We start from the raw sequence: 24300 nt of genomic DNA on the forward strand, positions 1-24300 counted from the left end.
TGTTTTTTAATCTACTGTTTTTTAATCTACCTTCAGTACAGTAGTGTCTCTGCAGCTTGTGAAAATTCATTCTGTGTTTCCTTTCTGTATGGTATCTCATACAAATTTATGTAATGAACAAATAACTGTTGGAGTCTATAATGTTAACAGTTCAGCTGGATATCCCAGAACTGTAGAACTAGGGACACTGGGCTACTAAGTGCTATTGGCTGCAGCCTTTCCCCTTGAAGAACTATAGTAACAAATGAACTCATATGATAGATGTTTGAAATTACATTCTCTGTCCAGAACAAATATTTTAATAGGGGCACAAAACATTCCTTTTAATGTCAGAGACATTTATTTAGATTTTTCTGTTTCTAGATGAAGTGGACATGTGCAGCACGCCTTTTTAAAAATCTTTTAAAATCTTTTTCTTCCCCCATCTTTTAATATCTCTATTTAAAAATAAACAAACAAAAATTATGGGAACATGGAGTAGCTGCAGAATGTTAGCTACTATCCAGATATTGAACCTATTTGAATCCAGTACAATTTATGACAATAGTTGATTATGTAATCAGGGGGTTTTTTCCATTTAAACTAATGCTTGCAAATGTAGATTAATAAAGCAGTTATTGAAGTGTTCTTTGGTGAAAACAAGGAGTTAAAAAAAAGTATGGCCTAAAAATTAAAATTTACTGAAATTAAATATAGCCCTAAAAGAAGTTAACAATAGCAGCAGGTAGCTGCTGCCTGTGTCTTATGGATGTAATTGCTTTGATCTCGCATAAACTGTTGTTCTTGTACCAGTAGCATCTTTTTGGTCACAGAGCTGCTTCCCTGTTGGCCATGCAGCCCTGCAGTCACTCCCAAATACCCTTTAAATATTCTGGAGCGTTTGTGCTACTGCAAACATTTTGTGTAGTCCTGGCCTCCCAGTCTCGTTTCCTTTGCTGGGTTTTACTCCTCGGGCGAGTGTTGTTGATGGAGCAGCCGATTCAGCAGAGCCTCCCCGCCGGGGTCAGGCGGCCCTGGGGCAGCGTGGGCATGAGCTGAGCAGGCAAAGGGGCTTTCCCAGAGAGCTCCCTCAGCACGGCACCGAGAGCGGGGTGCAGCAGGGGTCTGCTCCCAGCCAGGGAGCCTGAAAACATTTCCCCAGGCGCCTCATTCACAGCTCTGGTTGAAATAAATAGGGCAAGAGATCTTTCTCCTTTTTAATGCCTTTATTAAAAACTAGCTCGGGTGGGAAGAGCCGATGGGTCGTGCTCACGCCGCTGCTTCCAGGAGTGGCACGGAGGAGGAGGAAAAGTATGGCCATGATGTTTTCTGAAAAAGCCTTTCCTTAGGATTTTTTCTCCTGAGAAGCTGAGAGGCCTCAGGAACAAAATGTAAACAATGGTTATCTGCTGGTGTGGGATGCAACAGGTGCATCTGTGACTGGTCTCATGTGGTTGTTTCTAATTAATGGCCAATCACAGTCAGCTGGCTCAGACTCTCTGAGACACAAGCTTTTGTTATCATTCCTTCCTTTTCTATTCTTAGCTAGCCTTCTGATAAAATAACTTCTTCTATTCTTTTAGTATGGTTTTATTATAATATATATAACAAAATAATAAATCAAGCTTTCTGAAACATGGAGTCAGGTCCTTGTACTTTTCCCTCATTCTTGGACCCCTGTGAACATGGTCACAGAAAAGTGCAGCTTGGTCCGCTGGTTTGTGGGAAGAGCTGGGGGTTCGTCCTCACAACAGCATCAGGAGGCTCCCAGTTATTCAATTTGACATTTGAGATCCTCTGTCCAGCCAACATCTTTTTTCTGGCTAGGGTGAGGGGTAAAAAAGGTCGTAGTGGATACTGGATTCTGTTCCTCACGTCCAGACATCACTCTGATCCGTCAATTCCATGTTGGCTCGTTGTTTTTAGGGGTTTTTGTTAGGTTTGGTGACTGGCTTCTTCCTTTGCATGCTGGTTCCAATGTCATTTTCATGCCAACTCCAGTGTCCCCTCCTCTTCACTTCCAGGAAGCAGCAGCTCGACAAAAGGGGGAATTCTTAACCGTCAGCAACAGGTAGTTTAATGAAAACAACAGGTGATTATAACAACAAACAGTTAAAACTCCACCCTGGCAGCAACCAGCCCAATCTGTGAACTCTGCAATTTTTTTTAAAAACTGTGCAGCTTTTCTCCTCCTAGCACTGGTGTTCCTCCCCAGCCCAGCGCCGTGTTGGATGCAGTTCTTTGAGCCTCATGCCGCTGTAGTTCCATGTGTCTCCCCAGTGAGCTGCCCCGAGCAGGGAGCACGGCTTCCCTGCGCCTGGAGCGAGTGCATGCAGGGCAGGTGGGACTGCTGCTGCACTTGGCCTTGCTCATGTGCTCGGGTCCCCTGGGCTCCTTCAGGCTTCACAGGCTACAGAGCTGATAGCAAGGAGTGTTGCATCACAGTGATTTCTGCAAAGATCGCTCCGCAAAATTATTTGGCCATTTGTAATTTTTTTGTATGTAAATAGCCACACCAAAAAGAAAACTACTTTTGTTTCTATTATGAATTTCTATTAAAATAATTATTAATTTACTAAGAAAATATAATAACTAGATGGTTTGAAAGCAAGGTAACAGAATAAAGATTGATACGTGTGTGCCTGCATGTCTTTTCTCTGGTACTTACAAGATGGCAGCAAGTTTAATTGTATGTCACAAGCTAGTTGAATTCCTATAACAGAAGTCAGTTCTTTTGTTAAAAAAAAAACAAAAAAAAACCCAAGAAAATGTAATCCAAGAAGTCCTTTTAGATTGAGAGATTGGAATTGTTAAGAAGTTTTGTTCGGTCTGCTTGTCCTGCTGATAGAAGAAGGCAGGTTTTCCAGGTTCTCCCAAAGGAACCATTCTTTTCCCCCAAGGTTTTCTAGTTTAACTTCAAATAGTGTTTGTGTCTGGAGCAAGGGCATTACCAGAGCCAAAGATTTGGTATTTACCATTGTCAGCCAGATTTGCTTACAAAAAGAAAGCTGTATGAAAATATGTGGCTTCTTTAACTGAAATTATATATTATCACATTCTTCAATATATAAACTAACCTAGCCTGAGATTTAGGGAGATTTTTCTTCTAACAAATAACTGGCTTTTTTATGAATAATCTGTGTTTTCATGCTTTTGTCTTGCATATGTATGCCAGTGTCTTGAGCTTCAGGAAGCTTTGGAAAAATACTACCCAGCTGCGCTAGCTGTGTCTTCTTGGGCAGCACTGTGGCTTCAGAGACAAAGCTTTATAGAATGTCTTTTTCCCTTCTTTTAGAGATCTAATTTCCATGGCAGACTGATGCAAGGATGCCTGGGCTGGGTATTGAGTTCTGTATTTGTTTTTACCAACTACCCTTTCCTACTGTTTTCAGCCTTCGCACTTCTTCAAGAAAAAGCTGTATTACTATATTCTAGCAGAATAGAGCCAAGGCAGGAGTTTTGCTTTTTATGCACGTGGTGACTGCTCTGAATATGCCCACTGCTCTTTATGAGGCCCATCCAGCTGGCAGCCTGTGGGCCACTTCTCTTGCTCAGAACAATTCTGGCCAGCTCCCACATGAGCATGATTTTATCCTATCGTGCCTGTGCATAACCATGCAAGCTGCCTCTCTGCTCCTTTATTTCTGGAATGTGGCACAACGTGTCTGCCTCTGGAGATGTGCCTATAGTGACATTTAAACAGAGATACTGCACTATAGCTTAGCCTTCAGAAAGATAAATCATTCCACAGTCACACCACTGTTTTTGCCCTCTGAAAAGAAATGCTAGAAATGCCTTCAAATGCCAAGGCTCTTTTTCCCTTTTTTCTTTTTTTTCTTTTTTTTTTATTGGTAAGAGATCTTAAAAATAGCTTAACAACTGGTGTGCTGTTTTTCATAAAAATACTCAGATAAAATGTTGGCAAAATCACCTTCTAGACTAGAAGAAAGTGTATGAAAGTTACCTAGATTTAAAATATTACACATGGTAAATAAATATGTGTGTTAGCAAGCAAACACTAGATACCTTATATTTCTCTTATGTATCATTTGTTGGGTTTCTGTTTGCAAAGCATTTCATGATTCATTACTTTCATGATACTGTAATTTTATGTTGTATGCTGCCACTGGAATACTATACAAAAATCACAGCTATAAATTATTTGAATCCTGACAAATGTACGGCTGGTAACTATTTCAGAGTAAGACTGGGAGATAATTTTTTTGTTTAATTTGGGAATTGTTTATGTTTTAAATAAGTGATATATTCTACAGTATAAAAGTATATTTTATAATTTTTACTTTAAATGAGTGTTATTATTCTTGTATTTATATGAGTCTGATATTTATGAGGTTTATGATAACAAATCCATTGTTTTATTTTTCCATGAACTGCAGAAACTATGCCTGTTCCAGACCAGCCCTCGTCTTCTGACAAGACAAGTTCCCTTAGTCCTGTGTTGAACACCTCCAATGGCGATGGCTCCGAAACGGAGACAACCTCTGCCATTCTAGCTTCAGTCAAAGAACAGGTAGGCAAGTGATGCAGCTGTAGGCTGGAAAACTGGAAAACAATAGTATGATTTACTGGGGTTTCTTTGGTTTTTTTTAACAAATGTTTCATAGCTGGTATCTGAATAATTTAGTTCACAAATGCATATTGCAAAGAATGTGAATCATTTCTTCATGCTTTAGTATACTTCTGGAAGCTTTCCTACAGTAAGTTTAATATAATTTATTTTAATTGCTCATTTTAGTCTCCATTTTCACACTTTACTGTGGATGATGGTTTTCTGATGTCTCTCCTTTTATTGTTGGCATCTGCATGTGGAGTTACAGTATACTGGCATGTAAGAGTTATAGACAAATGAATTGTGGATAAGGTGTGTTATTGCAGAATTTTTTAAGGATTAGTAAGAGCCCTAGGATTTTAAAATTTATATACATGTTTTTGGGAGTTTTGTGTAAATCGTAATGTGAGATTGTATCAGGGCAAGACTGGGTATAGATAGAGACACTCAGTTTTGGATGATTAAAACAAAAATGTGAGAAACTTTCAAGGAAAATGTCTTCAGTGTGATGGTCTGCTTGATGCTAGTAAGACAGGTTTGACATTTTAATGTAAATTTTTGTGGGCTGAATGTCAGAGAGTTTGCTTTTAATGCCTTTTTGTACTTTAGGAGATGGTTAATATTTCAGTTAATGCAAACAGCTGGTCTCTGTCACTGCCTCCTTTGTTTTGACACATCAACAGGAATTCCAAGGAGAGACGTTAAAATCAGCTGCTTTTAGGCAGTTTTCTCCTTGCTGAAGGTGTTTAAATTGTTTCTTCCTTTATCAGGTGCTGATCTTTCCTTGCCCAAGACGTTGACTTGTTCTTGATTTATATTAATGCATGAGTTCAGCTTATGATATCTCTCAGCCCTGGAATAATAGCTCTTGAGTCTTAAAGATCTTATAAAATTATAACGTCTCTCTTCCTTGGTTTTTTTTGGTGTATGCCAGTTCTCTATTTTGGGTGGTAGAGGTTAGTCATATTTTCTGTTCTGAAAAGAGGAGTGCAAAAATGAAATGTTAAAATGTGGAGCTTTGTCTAGAGATTTGTGGCACATCATTGGAATTGAAAATTGCCCATGGTTTAGATGTTTGTATTCTCTTCCATGTCAATGATATTTCTTGGGTGTGTGCCAGTGTTTCAGCCTGTGTCACTGCATTATTTTGTAGAAAAATACCTGCCTTACTTTCTGACTATTTGATAGTGAAAAAGTGTACAGGGAGATTACATAGATAGAAGCTCTATCTGTGTGTTGGAATGTGAATCACAGTATGGAATAGTGACAAGAACTCTGTTGTTTGCTGTTGTGATTTTCACTAGTTTATACCTGCTTATGTGTTTTACAAATGAACCTTCCACCCTTATAAATCAATTGAGTACCAGAGGAAATTGCTGCTGAATCCACCAGATGAAAAGGATTTCAGGTGGTAATATATTAGCAAAGTTATTTCTGATTCCTGTGAACTACAGCAGAAAGGAGCCTGTAATAAAGCAGTTCTGCATTCACTTATCACCAAGAACAGCCTAGCCAGCTAACCTAAGGTACTGCTGACTAAAAAGATAATGTCTTGAACTACTGTAATACAAGGTACCAAAATTTAACAGGTGTTCTCTTAAGGAAATTTGCTTCTTGGCAGGTATCTCTAGTCAGACCTATCTTGAAGCAGGAAGACTGTACTAAGCTCAAAAACAAGCCATAATAATAATAATATCAATAACAATGACAGTGACAATGGCCATAGCAATAATAATAATAATAATAACAACTACAACAACCCCCATCCCCACCCTATTTTCGGCCTTTTTCCTCACAAGATTGTGTGTTTTGACACACTTCAGTTATTTAATATTCTGTTCTGTTGGAAAAATTCTAGGTAATGCCACAATCCTGGTCTTCAGACAGATTAAATACATTGCACTGACTCTCCATTGTTGGAGTAAATGAAGTTGTTTCTAACTGACTGTTCACATGGGTAGCCACCTCCTTTTTAGAAGAACGAAACAGTTACTTTACTGTGTGGTGTGTGATTTTGCTCTGCAAGCTCTTTGACTGTAGCCAAAAATATAACTAGAATTACATAGATACAATTATTCAAAAGTACTGTCAATATTGAGAAATTAAGGTGTTTTTCAACATATCAGTCATAATTAGGATGGTTTTCAACTAATCAAGTATATTACATTTTCTTTTTCTCTGCTGATGCTTAGCTTTAAAAGGTTTCCTTGCATTTTTTCTTTTGGAACACTTAGGGTAACTTCATGTGCTACTTCTCATAAAATAAATAGAACATTGTCACTGAGTGATGGCAATAAACTGTGGTATCTATGATATGGAAAAAAGTCAAAGGTGTTTGCAATCTTTGAAAAGGACAGGATACGTGAAAGGCACAGAGAAGTGGTAATAAATGTTGTATTTTTTTGTTTTACTTGAATCTCCTACGTGAAATTTAAATGATATAATGAAAATCTGTCACATTTTGAGGAACTAATTTATTGGGTCTAAAAAGTTTATTGGGGTAAAAAATTGTGCTTGCTATGTCAGATGTAAAGTGACACACATGATTGTCATGATTCAATAAGAAGATTTAGCCACATGCTTTTCAAGCTGAGGGTATCTATCAGGAGAGAAATTTTGCTGTTGAGGAGTTAGATTGATTTTGGGAAATGCAAATGCAAAACTCCTTGCTTTGAAATACAGGCCATTTCATTTGTGCTTTACCTCTGGACAAGCGTGCTGATTCATGTTTGGGTTTCAGACTTCAGAGATGCTGTTCAGAACTGATAGATATGGAACTTGAATCCATTCTTTATCCCTTGCTGTGAACTTTCTTAAGGTTAGACAGCACTGCTGGAGGCAAGGTCAGGATCATTCACCATGTGTCTAAGAAACCATGAGATGCCAGGCAGTGACCTTTGGCTTAGCTGTTTTTGAGCAGTCCTTATGAAGAGAAATAGTAAATAACTTCTGTGAAAATGAAAGTTGTTTTGGCGTTATTTTATGTGGGTTTTTTGTGTGGTTTTTTTTTTTTTGTTTGTTTGTTTGAGATTTTTTAGACAGTATAAAGTTCTTTAAAGAGAAATCAAGCAATAAAGACATAATTTTAGTTTTCCATAAAATGGATGAAGCAGTTTTTTTCTTACGATATACTGGCAAACACCTTTGGCCCAATGCTTCATAGATTTTAGAAAACCAAAGGCCATTTCTCCTTGCATTTTGTCATCTGGTTTTGCATCTGTAAATATGGAAAAACTTCTTCAACAAAAAGTGAGATATCAGGACTCTTAATTTGTGAGAATATATGTGATAGATGCAACTATTTCTGCAAAAAGTATGATGTGCTTCTGATTGGGAATTTCTGCCTGCAAAAGAGGCTTCTGAGCCCACTTGTTAGAAAACATCCAGGGAAGAGAGCTGTTGATGATGCTTTTTTGAAGGTGGAAATAGCTGCTGGGGAGCCTTTTGAGTAAACATGTAATGAAGCTGATGCTTTTCCTGGAAGTCTCCAGGCATATGTAGTTCACAGTACTTGGTTCTTGGCATACAGAAAACTGCTCCCTTGGAAGCTGAGCAGGATTGCAGTGACCTAGCAGAGGCTTGTTTTGGCAGATTTTATTTTTATAGGAACACTTGGAAAAGATGTGATAATTTAATTTCCTAGGAGTAAGATCCATCTTGAAGTATGGGCAGCTATTTTCAACTCAGAAATAGTATCATGCATCTCTTTTTATTTTCTTTGTGGCTCTAGATTCCTTTAGCATCTTAGTAGTAGGCTGTTTCAGAGAACAGCTTTCACTTTCAGAAAACTTCTGCAAAGAGCAAGTTGTGGCAATGTTAATATTTCTTTTGAATCTTTTTTATGTGTACCTATTTTGAATAAAGATACTTGTTTCCAGTTGCACCCTTTAAAGAAAAATGTTTAGACTAATTCTTTTGAAATATTTCTCACGTGGTTCAAATAAGTATTAATTGATATGTGCTTTAAATCATATCGCTGATTCCAGAGAATACAGAAGTCTGGCTTTTATGGTTGCTGGGGGCTTTTGGATTTGGTTTGGACTTTTTGGGTTGGGTTGTTTGGGTTTTTTTTTTTGTCTTTGTAAGATGTGCTTTGTTCCTAAAATGGCTTATGTTGCTTTTAATATTTACGATGTTTTTCCACTAGAAAGCTACTTGTTTGTCAAGAAATTATGAATTGAAACTATATTAAAATCATATACAAGGCAGTAATTACTAAGTGTTGTTATTCATGTCAGTATTAAATAAGGGCAATGTATCTGACTTGAGGAAACTTTTATATTAGGTATTAGTACACTTTGGAAATGGGGTTATGTATGCCATGCACATCTTATATAGATACATGTAAGTAAAACTGCAGTAATTTTTTTTTTCCTTTGGTCTGTCTGGTTGTGTTTTTTGTGTCTTTATATCATGATTGAAGTTCTAGAAAAAAAATCATATATGTAGATGGATGCTTCAATTCAGATTTTTTTTTTGAGGTTTTAAGTCCAGAAGAGATGTAAAATCATCTAGTCTGACCAGCAGGTCATAACATTTCATAGAGTCATCCAAGTTTTGGGCCCCCGAATCTGACTACAGAATGACATATGCACTGTTTTCCCTAATACAATGCATGCCATATTGTAATATGTAATATTCACCAAATAAAACTCCATTCTTGCCTTTTGGTACCAGTAATTACTCTAGTAGTAGCGAGTGTTCAACAGGTTTTCTAAATAGGTTCAATTATGATATATTCATGTCTTGCTTCCCTTAAACAGCTGGCCCTGTTTCTGCTTTCAAAAGTTCTAGCAACTCTATTTCGAAACAATGCTAGTTGTATTCAATCAATATGTATTTCTTCCATAATTTTCCTTAAGTAGCATGTCAATATATTCATTTCCTTTAGTTATAGAAGTCCCTTGTTTCCAGTTGGGTTTTAAAATATTCCCGAGAGATATTTCTCTTCTATTTTCATTAATATATTGATTTAAGACAAGAACTGGACCCTGCTGTATGATATGCACTAGAATAGCAGAGGTCTGTACAGTAGATACCATGCTTCTAAGTTGCTGAATGGACCAACACATTATTGAAATATGAAGCTTTGAAATACAGCTGGTGCTTCCCAGATACATCTTCAGGTTGATGGGAATTGCTTTTGAGATGTCCAACTCTGCTACTGGAAATGGCAAGGTGAGTGGAGAAGTTTTTAAGCACACCATCACATTGCCTGTTGAAGAAGGAAATTGTGGAAGGGCTCACAGCTGGTTTGTGAGTCAGAAAGAGTTAGCTGAACAAGGGAAGCTGATAAGGATTGTCTTTTCCCCTGAAAGGAGTTCTATCAAGGCCATTGGCATGGAAACAGAGGAGAAAAAATAAACGAGGGGCCTGCAGTTAGATTTTGGTGGAAAACAGTGGTGGAGACCGCCTTACACCAATGAACATTATGTTGATTTATTTTTTACTTTGTGAGAAGGTATAAAAAGACAGCATGCTGCAAAAATACGAGAGATAAGCCTTCTCAAATACGTGGCGTTCTGTTTGTTATGACCATCTTAACAGTGACAGGAAATCATGGAATGGAGTTAGTGTCCACCCTGCTCTGCAAGATTCTCAGGCTCTTAATTTAGTCTGGGACTGCTTTCACACGGTTCTTCAGAGCAAGTGGGAGTGTATTTGTGTTGTGCTTCTCAGGAAACGGAATTTAACAAGACTGGAGAACTCAACATGCAACAGTTACTGGTGTTCAGGACCCTGTAGCTCTTATGTCATGCCAAAGGCCCTGTAGCCATAGGAGATGCAGAATGAAGAAACTAAAAATTGCTTCACTGATAAAAGGTTGCAGTGATAACCCAAAATATTTTGGAATAGTTTGAAATGAGCTGGAAGTGGAAAGGTTTCTGCAGAGATTTAGTGTGATCGAAGAGTATTGAGGCAACATATCCTCCCAGCAAAACTATCTTCGAAGAGAGAGAAGAAAATGTTAATTATCAGCATAGAATTAGAGTTATATATGATACTATTTTGACTTGAAGTAATGTTGAAAAAATAATATTTCAAAGCCAGGAATTTCAGAGGAGCTGGATAGAAAGCCACTTAGCCACAGCTCAGTCTAATGCTAATTTAAGGCATTAATAAAGGCCGTCACAAAGAAAGGCAAAGCATATTTTCTTATCAGGCAGCCAGTGTATGAACATTCTTTTGGTAATCCCAAATCACTTCGGCCTTGGCTTATTTTTTTGCTAGTAAAATAGTGGAATAGTTTCAAACTTGGAATAAAGATACCGTATGTAAGTAATAATATTGATCTCAATGCCAACATAATTTAAATTTTAGTATATTACATTTTTAACATTTTAACATATTACAACTTTTTAAGATCATTGATTATTTTCTCTCTGGTTTCATTCATTAGGGCTTCTTTAAACATAAAATATTTTTACTTCTAAACCTGGCTTTTTTAACCAGTGTAGTGGTTATTTCACCTCAAAGTCACTTGAAAGGCAGATCTGAGCTTAAAATACTTACAAGAAGCGAGTCAAGTTGTGCCTTTTCTGTTTCTGACGCATCACCCTCTGTTGTACTGGCAAAAAATGTACTTTGCAGCCACGTGGGGAATGCTGCTGGGGAGCTGAGTGGGTGGGAAATATGAAAAGTTGAGATGGCAGCTTTGGGTTATTGGAGGTCAAGTGTGTTGCTGTCCCTTTTGGTGAAGGGCAGATGGGTCAATGTGTCAGCTTGTTTGCAAGTATTGGGCTTTTTTAGCATGGCTGTTGTAAACATATACTTCAGGCCATGAGTTTAATCAACTTTGCTGTAATATTTGGAATTATTCAGAAAGCCCAACATAAAAGGCCTGTATAATTTTTCAGGGGGGCGGAAGTTTTGGGTGTGTCTCCCACAAATCTGCCCCACTTCTTTCTCTAAGAGCAAATTACAGTCTTTATGAGACTTAGCTATCTAACTTGTTTTCAGCATTTTTCTCTTTCTACACTTGAGTTAGGCAATATTTATCAACGGTAATTGTCATTTGCATAGAGAATATTTGAGGCTTGAGTTCCAAGGCTTTCAAAACCATCACACCTCTTAAACAGAGAAAATTAGGTGCTTTTAAAAGACAAAACTCTGAAGGCTTCAGTTAGTGATTGCTTTTATTTCTTTTGTCTTCTTGGGAAATGAAAAAAACAACTAGAGCACTTTCCAGATTCCGCAGTGACCCTGTTTACTTGTCTTGCCAGTGTTTTTCATGCAGCTTGCTCTTAAAACTTACATTTTAAATGGTATTTTTGAAGGAGATTTGATTTTTGTAATTATTTTAGCAATTTTTGTTCCTCTTATGTAATTTTGAAAACTTTACTACTTCTGTTGTGTTTCCCCATCTGTTTCTATGTGTTTTCTCACATGTTATTATTTTCTACTCCTGATGCATTTACTCCTAAAGGAAACTATATCTTCATGTGGATAGTTTAAATCTTTTGTATTTCTAGGTAAAACTACTTTAGGGGTAGGCTGAATTCTATTCATGTTATGTTTTGATGAAATAAGCTACAATTTAGTTTATCCTCATACATGAAAACTAGAACCCAAGAAATGCTAAACTAAGTTTAAACTTAAGCCTACCCCAGAGTTAAAGTACTTTACTACCAAAATAACCTTAACCTAGGTTGTGAGTTAGAGAGTTATTATAAGAATAAACCAGTTTAGAAAGACATATTAAATCTATTTCAACATGTGGAGTATGTACTTCTCTTTTTCCTCCTCTGAGGTGAAAATGTGTTTACCTCTGAAATTTCTGGTGAATTCTGGTTGCTTCTGATGAGGATCTTTCCAGTGTAAAGGAGTAAAAGGCCAGCAAAGGACATTATTATTTAAAAAAAAATACTTTGAAGATTAATAGTAAAGATTGAGACAAATTAATTGCCTAATTCATAGTTCTTTTCCTCAGCATTAACACTGTATTTTAGGTAAAACTTTACTCGCTTTGTTTTGGAGGAAGGCTTTAGATGTATAACCTATAATATGCTTAATAAAGTCTGGAGCCAGACTTTTTGTGGGGGTTCCTTGCTACTTTTTATGAATGAAATTTTTTTTCTATGCAAAGAGCAAATCCAAGTCCTGAGGCCCAAAGATGTTTTTCTCCTTTTTATTTTCTAAGAGGTTTCATTGCTTTTTTTTAAAGGGGTAGATATGAGATGACAGCAGCTTAAACTTCTTTGCTTGTTGAGACCTTGTCATAGTGCAGTATTTTTGACCATGTTATTTTAGATATATGTAGAGGAATCTTCAATATATAGTAAAAAGGTTAATTAATTTCACATTACTTGCAGGGGGTTTTGATTTGAAAGTGATACTACAATTCACTCAAATCACAGTTGAGTTAGTGAAGCGCAGCAATTGCACCATACAATTGATACAATATAAATGGAATTGAATTATTTGGAACAAGCTCAGCATCATGGTGTTGAGCTTCTCTCGGTCCTCAGAAAGGAATGTGTTTGTTGAAGTCAGCTGAAGCTACAACTCCGTTCAGAAAGGAGTTACTTGGTTCATTAAGAGTTCCATTTAATTGACATAAAGCTGTCCAGCAAGCTCCCCAGTGGGGACCATATTCCTTCCTCCATGCCCCTCTGAGTGCAATAGCATGAGCTGTCGTGCATGCCTGGAGCTCAAGGCTGGCAGCCACAGGGCACTGGGGCAGGTCTCCCAGGAGGGGGGTCCCACCTCAGCCCGCTTGCCTGGAGTCTGCTGTTGCACTGGGACTGCATCAGTCCCTCACTGTCGCTGGGATCACAGCAGACAGAGTCACTTGCTGAGGGCATGACTGGGCTCTGCAGAAAAGCATAAAACAATCTAAACACTTTTTATGTGAGTAAAAGATTCCCTTGATTAGAGTTATAGGATGATAATTTATAAGCAGGTCCAGTACATACAGAAGTTACATTATTTCTACCAGAAGCTAAAACTAACTTAACCCCTGAAATTAGTTTTGTTTTGCTCTGGGTCTACATTCCTTTCATTCAGGGACAGGCTCTTAGGCAAACAGTCAGAATACTTTGCTGATACAGTAAGTTTGTCTAAAACAAAGGCACCCTTGGGTTTCCCTTGGCAGGGAGATGAGTCTGGCTTCCTCTTCAAGGTTTGTGATTAATCATGCCATTATTCTCCCCTGAGCCTTCAGGTCATGGAGCCTCTATTTATCTCTTCAGAGCATTCCTTCATTGTGGGTGTGTGTCTAAGCTGGGAGTGTGTAGGGGGCTGTGGGAGGAGGGGGTGTCTTTGTCTTTGATCTCTTAAAGCTCTTTGGCCCCTTATTTTAAAAATATATGATCGGAAAATCTTGTTTTCCTCTGTGCAGAAAATTACCTTTTTGGGTAATAATCATTTGTGACACCAGCTTTTGTAAGCAAAAACTTGCCACTGGTTATCTACTGGACAGCATACAGAGTAAAACTTCTGTTTCTATTAGTATTCCCTCAGTTTCTCCAGTCTGGATTGTAACACAGCAGATACCTGCTTGTAGTCTGTTTCCTTAGTTGCTTCAAAATCTAAACTGTACTTCTCAAATTTCATCTCTGTTCCTTTAGTTGCCACATTTGTTTTTCCTGGATTTCTCAAAAGGCAATATTCTTTAAGTTTTTCAGACAGTCCCATGTCTTATGCATTACTAGCTCCTCTCTGTGTTGATCTTTCCTTGCTTGGATTTCTAGTGCCCTTCAACATAACAATCTGAGTAATCTGGAATGACATTTTGCTGCTTAGTGTGGTATTCCATCACTCAAACCTGCAATTCATGTTGCACTGCTATCCCATGGCCATGATTATCCATCTACCCCAACAGTAACACAGTGCAGTTGTGTGCCTGACTGTAAATAAGATTTAAATTGAGCCATTTGTATACCATTACCAGCCCCTTCGTCCAGGAAAAATTCTAGTTCATGTTCACATGGCTAGGCAATTTTCAACAGATTTTTTCAGTGAAAATGAAAATAAAAAAAACAAGCTCAGAATGGGAAAATTTTGCAACTTTATGTGTTCACTTCTACATATTTCATAATCTTCAGAGTCTTGATGTAAATAAGTAGGTTTAAGAATTGTACTGTGTATTGTCTTGAAAACAGTAAATATTTTGTTCCCCCTGTCTGATTCCAGCAGAGTAAGACATCTTGGCAAAATCCTGTTTATATATTCAGTGTATTGCTATTTTCTGAAGTAGCTCAGTGCTTTCGGTTTTACAGCTGGTACCCCTGGAAAATACTGTTTTCATATTTCAAAGTAGTTGCAGATTTTTTCCTCCTTTATTTTTCCTGTGCATAGTTAGATTCGTCTTTGTTCAGCTCATTGTCAATCTAGGTCATTATTTGAAGCTTTTGTTGACAGACCTCTTGAGGGTAAATACATCTGATGCTATAAATAGGGCTGATTCTTCATAATAAGTCAGCAGATTCACTTGGAAATTCTTGGCTTTGTAGTAGGTTTGATGAAATGGAAGGTCTACTCCATTCTTCTGTCAGCCAGTAACATAATCATGTTTAATTAATTAACATCTTCAAAACTGACATTCCAGAATTTAGTAATTTTGAATTAATGCAGGATTACTAATTTTGTTTAGAAGGGTGAAATGGACTCTTTAGATGATCTCTTTTTTAATTATGTTTTTTAAAACTTCTATTTTTGTTTTCACAAAGCAGCGCTTGCACAAGAAAACTTGTTCAAATGCATTTTATGCTGTTCTCTTTGTTCCAGATCTTAGAAAATACTATTTCTCTTACTGTATCTTTCAATAGCCTGTGCTGTGAAAATAGATGATTCTTGGGATTAGTTTTTTGTTTGTTAGTTTGGCACAAATTGTGTCAGAGACCAACCAAATAGTACTCATTCTTGCTACAAAGGTAGGTGCATGGTATAGCTCCAAGATGCTGTTCTACTGGCTAAAAATTTTCAGGCATGGAAAACCTGGGAATAGGTTGTGTTCTGTATGGCTGCAGCCACAGAAATGGAGTTAGGAGCAGCTCTGTCTGCAGCATGTGCATGGGCACCATTCTGAAACCTTTGACCACTGTATGTGGTGCTGGAGCTTTGAAAATCCAAAAATGACATCATTGTCACATTCTGTACTAGTCCTTAAAGGTTTTTATAAACAATTAATAAATTCTTGAGATTAAACTAGCAATGTATTTTCATCCTACATGCCCAACAAATGTATTATGGAACCAGGTACAACACTAGGTAAGGCCTGTGTTGCTGAAAGTGGGACTGGGTGTCCCACTGTGGTGACATTGGTTTGAGAAGCAGTGCAGGTAGGGGTACAGACCACAGGCTGCAGGGATACAGACTGCAAGCTGTGGGGATTTGCCAAAATGCCCCCCCAGCCAAATGCAGCACCAGCATCCACCCTGGAGGTTTGTCACACTGAGGCTGCATTGAGGGACTGACCAGCTGGAACCTCAACAGTTGTCCATGATGAATCTGATGGCCACTAAAACTGAGGTTTGGACCAGTGCCTGTTGGCTGATTCTGAATTCTCACTGCTGCTGGTGCTGTGCGTTACCTGCCAGATTCTGTCAGACACAGAAATATAAATTAATGGATAGCATATGCCACAGTGATGGCTATCTAAATGCAGAAGAGCTGAGTTAACTTAAATAAATCACTTATTTATTTAGTAATACATCAATATTTAAAGGCTGATGAGAAGTCCACTAAGTGCTTTACATTTAATTTTAGAAAGTGAACTACAGCTTATTCCACAAATTTTTAAAAATAAAAATAAAAAAGGACTTTCTTCACCAGTGATGTGTCAGTGATCTGCAGCTGTATTTTCATATTTGGCAGGAGAAATTTTCCAATACTTGGAGCCTTTGCTAGGTTGTTTTTGTGTGAGAGAGAAAACCTTTACACTGTCACTAGTTCTAGTGCATTTTGGTTTGCAAAGGCCATACTTAAATGTGTTTCCTTTATGCATTGGGGTGAAAGGAATTAAAGAAATCTGTCTGGTTGTCATAAATTTAGTCAGAGCAGAAACAGGTGTGTTCCCTCCTCTTTTTATCTTTTTTGTGTACAGTGAGATTCATGTGAAGCTTATTCATCTCAGTTTTCCCCACCACATAAGGAGTTTTGCTTTTTATTTTCATGCGTTGACAACTTTGTCTACTCCCTCTCAATCTGTGGCCATGCAAAGAGCTGCCTTATTATGGCTTCTTACACTAAATTTGAATGGTACATAGAGTCCCTTGAGTTTTTGGTTGTTGGTTTTTATTTACTAAGGTAAGCTGTGACTCTGTAGCCATAATACAAGATTTATAGGTATAATTAACAACTTTTATGAGGCCAACTGCACCCTTTACTGTGGTCTAACTTATGCACCTCAGTATTTACCTGTTTTTTTTTTTTTAGTACAGTCAGCGGTTCCTTTTAGTGTAGCAGTGCACAGATATACATACAGAGAAGTATTTTTAAAAAAGAATATTAATTTGTGTCTGTTCTGCTCAGTATTTTAGATATTTGTGAAGATTTCCACATTGTGAAACTTAAGTTTGATTTTTTCTAAATGGACTTCTTTGATCCGTAATCTGCGTTAATAATCTCCATTACTTGAAAATGGAGAAATAGGCAGAGAAGTTGTTTAAACTCTCATCAATGATTGTGGTGAGGCATGAATGGACAAACTAAAGAAAAGTGAAAATCTTCTGGTTAACATTGAAAGGGATTAAATTAACATTGACAAAGATGCAAAAGCGACTCAAATGAAAATAATTCTGATTTTAATTTTAATATTCTTTACATAGACCTTCCTAGTTGGGTGTGTTTACTTTTAAGATTTGTTTTCTGTATATGTACTTGAAAGAGTCATTAAATGGTGGCATCAGGGTGTCCTTCAGTTGTGGTCTAATATTGCCCTTTTTCCCTGGAGTTCAAGATTAATTGCTTTTGATAAAAATTGCTGTGCAGGTTTTAAAATGTTTCTATTCATTACTAAAATGCATAATATGAGAAAGATTACTTCAATTCCATTCACTCTGTTAGGTAAATTAAACAGGTTATCACCAGCTGTATGCTTTTCTTTCCCCCCTCCCCCCCCCCCCCCCCCCCGGCGTCAGACTAGTTGATTTATAGTAGGAAAAACTCATCTATTTTCATTTCTTTTTCTGCAATGATCCCTGAGACTTCTAAGAATTTTTTCACCTGCATTACCTACTGGATGAAAGTTTCTATGTGTGATGCCTTATGTCACTGAAGAAAAAGCCTACACCACCATTCCTTCAAAGAACACAGAATTCATTCCTAACATTGTTATGGTCTTTAAGTTGAATTCAAGTTTGCTGTAGTGCTTCATATAGTGCCTTTAATTTCTCCTGCATTATTTCTGAAGGAGTGAAATAGGAATCAGGAAGGCCAAAGCCTTCTTGGAGCTGAATGTGAACACATAGTATAGTGAGAAAGGATCCTTCAAGTATTTTCCAGAGGGAACTTAGGAAATTTGCAGGTCCATGGTTGAATGTCGGCAGTAATCTAATGGTGGATGTAGAAATATAGAAAAAACAGAAATTTTCTTTGTTTTTTTAGTGGTTCCCAGACAAGGGACAGTACCATGACAGAGACACAGGTTCAGAACTTTTTAGTAGAAAATGGATGTATTCACCTTCTTGTGGATCTATGCCAAGACTGACCAGAGCTCATTTATGTAATAGTACTGCAAGGCAGCTGTCATCCAAGAGGAAACATGGTCAGAGGAAAGTCCTAATCTTATAGCAGCCTTTACGAAAGTAAGGAGAATGGTACTGGGTGGGATATGCAGGCTGTGTCAGGTCAGTGTCAGTCTCCAGGGGGATCATGGAGAGCATCATCCTCTTGTTTCTAGACATGAGAAGGGCAAGTGTGTCTAGAAAGAGTCAGAACAGATTTCTGCAGTGCATTCAGTGTTTTATTTGCCTGTGAATGAGGGGAGCACATGTGGTGTGGTGTAAACTGTAACTTTATTAAGGCTTCTGATTCCTTCTCCCACGCTGTTGTGAGTAGTAAGCTGAGGAAGCACAGGCTGGGTGTTGAGTGGGCTGAAAATTGGCTGCACTACTGTACTGAAAGAGTAGTAATCAATATTAGCAACTAACCAATTGACCAACTATCAGACAGTAAAGTGAAAATACTTCAAGGGTTGATTCTGGCACTCCTGCTACTCAATTCTGCAGTGACTTGGATGACAGAACTGAACAGAATGCACCCTCAGCAGATTTATGAATGATACTAAATTAAGGCGATGCTTGGAAAGCCAGATTGAGCTTCAGTCTTAAATCATTCTGAGACCTTGAATGAACTAAGGACTGAGCCAATAGGAAACCCATGCATTTAAAGAAGAACAGATTGAAATCTTGCATCTGAGGTAGAACAACACCATGGCTGGGAAGCACCTGTCTGAGACACAGCCCTGCTGAAAAGGACCTGTAATCATTAGGAATGTCAAGCTGAATAGGAGCCAGCACTGCAGACAAAACTCCCTGTGTACTGAGCTGCATTAGAAGGAAGGAGGAACATGACTGGCAGACTGAAGGAAATTGTTACCATCCCTACTTGGAGCTGCTTCTTGCACAACAGTGTGTTGTTTTGGTAACCCCAGTACAGAGAGGATGTTGAGAAATCTGGAGTTCAAGATACTAAACTGGTTGGAGACATAGACAACATGATGTAATGGGAGCAGTTAAGGAGCTGTGATTTTCAGGGAGCTGGGCCAGGTGAAGCAGAGGCTGAGGGTGTGAGTTTAGCTTTAGTTCACAATATCATCAAAAGGAGGGACAAAGATGATGGCACCAGACTTTTCTCAGTAGTGGTATACAGTTCAGCAGGGGGCAATACCATAAATTACAGCTTGAGGAGTTCAGGCTGGACACAGGAAAATTTTCTTTATGAAGAGTTAACTGTAGGAATGGAAGAGGTTACTAGAAACACTGTGAGTTTGATCTTTTCCAGTCAAATACATAAATCCTGATCTGGTGTTGGTAATGATCATATTTTTAGTGGGAGGTGAGACTAAGTGACTTCCAGCCAAAATTTCTGTGATTCTGTATTGATTCTTTGATAACATACAATTTTACTGAAATTATTTAAATTTTTTTTTTATGTAGACCATGGAAAATAAAATATAAGGGAGGACAGTGTAGCTTAACATTTCCCCCATTGTGATTACTTAGTTTTTAATACTTTAAAAATAGTATAGAAACTGAGGATAACTGATTATTGAAGTATAATCTCAATACTTTTCACTGTTTGTATTAAGTGGCAAGCAATGGAATAGATCAACCAACAAAACTGGTGGATAAAGAGGAAAATAAGCTAACACAGAGTGGAATACTGGAAGATTTTGATAAGATTTAGGTTTTTTTCAACCCTGGAGATGTCATCTATCTTTTAAAATAGATTTTAGACACCAAGTTTATTAATTCTCAAACTCTATCAAAATTTAGTATTTGCAAGAGATAAACATGTGGAAATAAATAATTGGTGTTTACTTGATATTATAATACAAAAGTGTAAAGGTAGCCTCACGTTTAGATTTGGTATCCTTTCTGTCAAACTTTGTATGACTGATCCATTCTTTTCACAATGCCTTAGCTTTTTAATTTTTTTTTTTTATTTGGAAAAGTAGCATTTACCTTTTTTTTCAGACAGCTTGCGTGTATATGTACAAGAAGAAAGACAGCATAGGTCCCTTAAGGGAGAGAGGGCACTTTTCTCTCAGTTGCTTGTGTCAGGTTGAATATCTGGAGAAGAGCAAAGCAGGTATGAAAACGATGTTACACACTTTAATATGGCAAAGATTCCTATCTCATGAGGGCTGAACCTTCCCTTCAGAGGATTCAGAGCTAATTCATAGAGACTTTGGATCTCCCCATGTGACTTGGACCTCAGGTCACAGAAAATAAGTCCAGGCAAGTCAGTTAGGCCTTCAGCAGGAAAATTAATCACTTCATAGTCTGTGTGTAGCATGTGTAGCATATAAATAATTAGGCTGGAAACCAGAGCAAGATATTGCTAATAAAGGAGACTGAGAGATTTCATGTTGCTGCAATAAACTGACTGTCTGTGACTGCTTGATCTCAGTGGCACAGAGAACAGTCAACACTTTTTGAATGCATGATCAGTTCTGCAGGAGACTATTCTTTGTGTTAATCCTCAGATTCAGTAAGGTATTTCCTGGTGTTTGTTCTGCTCTCCCTTGAGCTGAGGGAGAAATACAATGTAATTGTTCTAATGATGGATTTTAGGATATAGTATGTTGATTGTTATCTTTCTAATACTGAACTGGTTGACATGAAAATACATGACTTTCATGTCAGACACAGTTCTTGTTCTTTTAGGAGTTGTTTAGAAGAAGTTCCACCATGCAACAGAAGTTTGATTGTGGCAACAGAAGTTTGATTGTGGCCTATTTCTGCCTATTTTATCAGACTATTTATACAGTAGACATATACCAATACCTATTTCTGCCCTTCTTCCTTAAATCCTAAGAAATGCTTGGTGCTTTAAAGAAAATCTGTACTTTAAGGGCTTTTGTGAGCCTCTTGTAGTTTACGGAGATGCTATTCAACAGTGCTGGTTTACCTTTTATGCTACTCTTAATGAGTATTGTTGTTCAATTCTGGGCCATACCCTATAATCCAATGTATTTGAGCAGTGCCCAGAAGGGGGATGTAATAATAATAAAATTTTCTGCAGAATCTGCTGCAGCTAATGTGCATTGTTTAATGTGCAAGCATTTTCTTCAGCAGTCTGTTCACAGTTAAAGTTTACTTTCTCCAATTCCTTCTGTTGCATCACTATCAGTAAAACTGATGTTCTGCATTTTCATATACTTGTAAAGCCTTACTGTCTACAGCAAGTTTCTGTAATTTTGGCCATTTAAAGTAATTTTGCCATAGTGTTCTTGATTATTACATGAATCAAGATGCTTTCTGACTAAGATGCTGCCTAGCTTTGGATTACAGATATCATCTGTGGTTGGGTTATTTTTTCAGTAGGTTTTGCATTTCAGCTAGTTAACTTTAGCCCTAATGAAGTTGTTGTTCTACAACACGAGAATTCCTATGCAGTTATCATGTTAGTATCTCAATTTTTTTCATTAGTGTGACATATTTTATTGAAAGAGGGACTTGCATAGTGCATAAAAAGCTTATTTTTTTCCATTAGCATTTTATTCCCAACACAGTAAAATCCTTTCCCATTGCTAGGACCTATGGATGCTATCATACAATTTTTGAATGAAAATAACTTAATCTTCAGTATCTTTGACACTTCCATAGTGAGTTAGGACAATCTCCAGGAGCACGTTTTTGTAAACAAGACCTTTTCATTTGCACACCTTTGTAATGGAGCAACATCATTAATACAGGTGTAGCTCTCTCTCAGTGGCTTGACAGACAGACAGTATCTGGGAGGGCTAGTACTGCATGTGTTAATATGCTGAGGAAGACCAGAGGTGGCTTCATGTGGTCAGAATTTCCCGTGGTTTTGAGCACGTGCAGTCTTAAAAGGAAATAAATGAATTGCTTCTAGATCCCGGCATGTGCTGAATGGCTTACAGAGGCTTGGTGCTCTACCTGTCTCTTCTTGACCTCTCAGCTCTCCACAATTCCCTAGGTGCAGGACTTTGTCTTGTTATGTTGCTATCTTCTGGGATTCAGCTCCCTGAACTTCACTTTCTCCACGCTCCAAAGTTGCCTTTGTTAGACCAAGCTGTGCTCAGTCTTCTGAGCTATGAAAGGTTCTAAAGGCATCCACCTACAGGGCTGCTAAAAAACAAAATGGTACAAAAAGAAATTATACAAAAGGAGATTATAAAGCACATCTATTTGTCTGGATATGGTAAATATGAAATGATCTTACTTCTTGGGCAGGAAAGAATTACTCAGTTCTTTATGTGACCTCCCTGTCACACTCTGGCTGTACTTGGGCATCTGGGGAGTCCTTTCCCAAGTGCTGATGTAGCTGTGTTCATATGAATAGCTAGAAGTTAAATTTTCTAGCAATTTCTGTGTAAATATTATAGTGAAAGGGGAATAATCCTGCAGATCTTTGAGCATAACTGTGCTCACCTGAAAATCATAATACAGCTGGTGAAGTCACTTGTATGAATTGTTTGCCAGTCAGAGGGCTTAGAGATTTGAGTAGAATCCTGAATTTCATTTTGAAGAGATGGCTTTGAAGACTGGGATTCAAGTGATATTTAAGTTAATTCCTGAAAATAAATAATTACATGGAAGTACAAAAGCAATTTTAGCATATAAATTTCCAAATGTGAGTGATACAATATCCAAATTCTATGACTCTTTTACAGCAGCTTTCTTTTTTTGACTATTTGAACTTACTTTCCTGTTTTAAAAGGAAGCAGGATATATTTAGGTGACATGACACAAATTTAAAGTATAGCAAATAACCTGTATATGAATAATATATATACTAACAACTTATAGTATGTAACAAGTTCTGTGGCTTTCAGAAGGGTTTTGTCAACTTTTTCGTAAATTTCAAACTTTAGATGGGTTTCAAATTTAAGACATCTGTATCTGAGCTATGTATTTGTACAAGAATTTGGAAATTTCCTTTATATTTTAAAATACTAAAAAGTCAATATAATGTTAGAAGTCTAGTCCAATGCTGAAAAAGTCTTAATTGAGAAATTAGTTAAAACCCCTAATACAGTTTTTGTTATTTCTCTCTTGGTGAAAAGCACATTGGCTTTTATGTCTTTCAAGTTTTTCTCGTTGGGTGGTGGTGGTGGGTTTTTTTAATTGGATTTTTTTCAATGGCCAGAAAGAAATATCTTCTACTGAAGAGAAATATTTGAACACTTAGTTAATATAAACTATATATAAAATATAAAAGATTAGTTAATATAAACTTAATATAACCTTAATAATAACCTTTAGGAGATTATTAATAAAAATAACTGTATCAGTAGAAAGTTAGATAAGATACAATTGAGGACTTGGAGACTGTGGTGGGATGTGTAGGTGTTTGAGGATTATTTAGCTGAGTTAGCAAGGTTAGTTTTCCTGTCTTATTATACAGTAATACAAAACTACACTCTCTACATTCTTGTTCTCTCCATCGCAAGGTCCCAATAAATAATTGTCCAAAATCATATTTGTTTGTTTGTTTCTTTCTTTCTTTGTTTTTGGGTTTTTTTTCTGAAAAAAAAGTACTGTTATTTTCCAAACATGCTCAGGATGAAACATTTCACACTTGTTGAAATATTCTGCCTTTCTTCCTTTCCCCTGCTTCCTGTCTCTCAACTTCCAAGGTAACATCTTGCTTCTGGCTAATAATCATTTTCCAACAAGGAAATATTTCAGCAGAATGCTTTAAAGGGAATCTAATGGAAAGTACAGCTAAAACTTTAATGTTACCTAATCAGTGTGCAAAGTAATTCTGGACCACTTGCACAACCCAATTCCAATATGACAAGCAGTGAAAATTATAAATATTACCAAACTACTGATGCAAATTAATTTACATTTGTTATTTAACATGAAGAGGAAACTGTTTTTAAAGATCTTACTCATTAAATGTACAAAATCTGATGCATTTAGTGAAAAATGCAAGGCTATTTTATTTCTGCTGCTATAGTAGAGTTGTGAGAGCGATCATTTTGATCTCATGCATCTGCTGTCTTTTTTTTTCTCTGAGCTCTGAATGTTTGCATTCTGTCTTCATTTACTCCTTTGCAAGCTCATTGAATTTTATTAGTTATCACTGCAAGCTAAATGAAATACAAG

The 24300-nt window shown here is 37.2% G+C and overlaps 1 protein-coding gene across 4 annotated transcripts in view; it reads left to right on the forward strand.

Moving 5' to 3' along the window:
• Positions 1 to 24300, forward strand: part of CTNND2 (catenin delta 2) — a 639809-nt gene that overhangs the window by 116808 nt on the left and 498701 nt on the right. For all 4 annotated transcript variants that reach the window (XM_059470378.1, XM_059470386.1, XM_059470397.1 and 1 more), the window contains exon 2: positions 4377 to 4510. In XM_059470378.1, the coding sequence (XP_059326361.1) occupies positions 4377 to 4510 (134 nt within the window). The remainder of the gene's footprint in view (positions 1 to 4376; positions 4511 to 24300) is intronic.

The sequence above is a fragment of the Ammospiza nelsoni genome, chromosome 1 (assembly GCF_027579445.1).
Source record: "Ammospiza nelsoni isolate bAmmNel1 chromosome 1, bAmmNel1.pri, whole genome shotgun sequence".
Classification (NCBI taxonomy): domain Eukaryota; kingdom Metazoa; phylum Chordata; class Aves; order Passeriformes; family Passerellidae; genus Ammospiza; species Ammospiza nelsoni.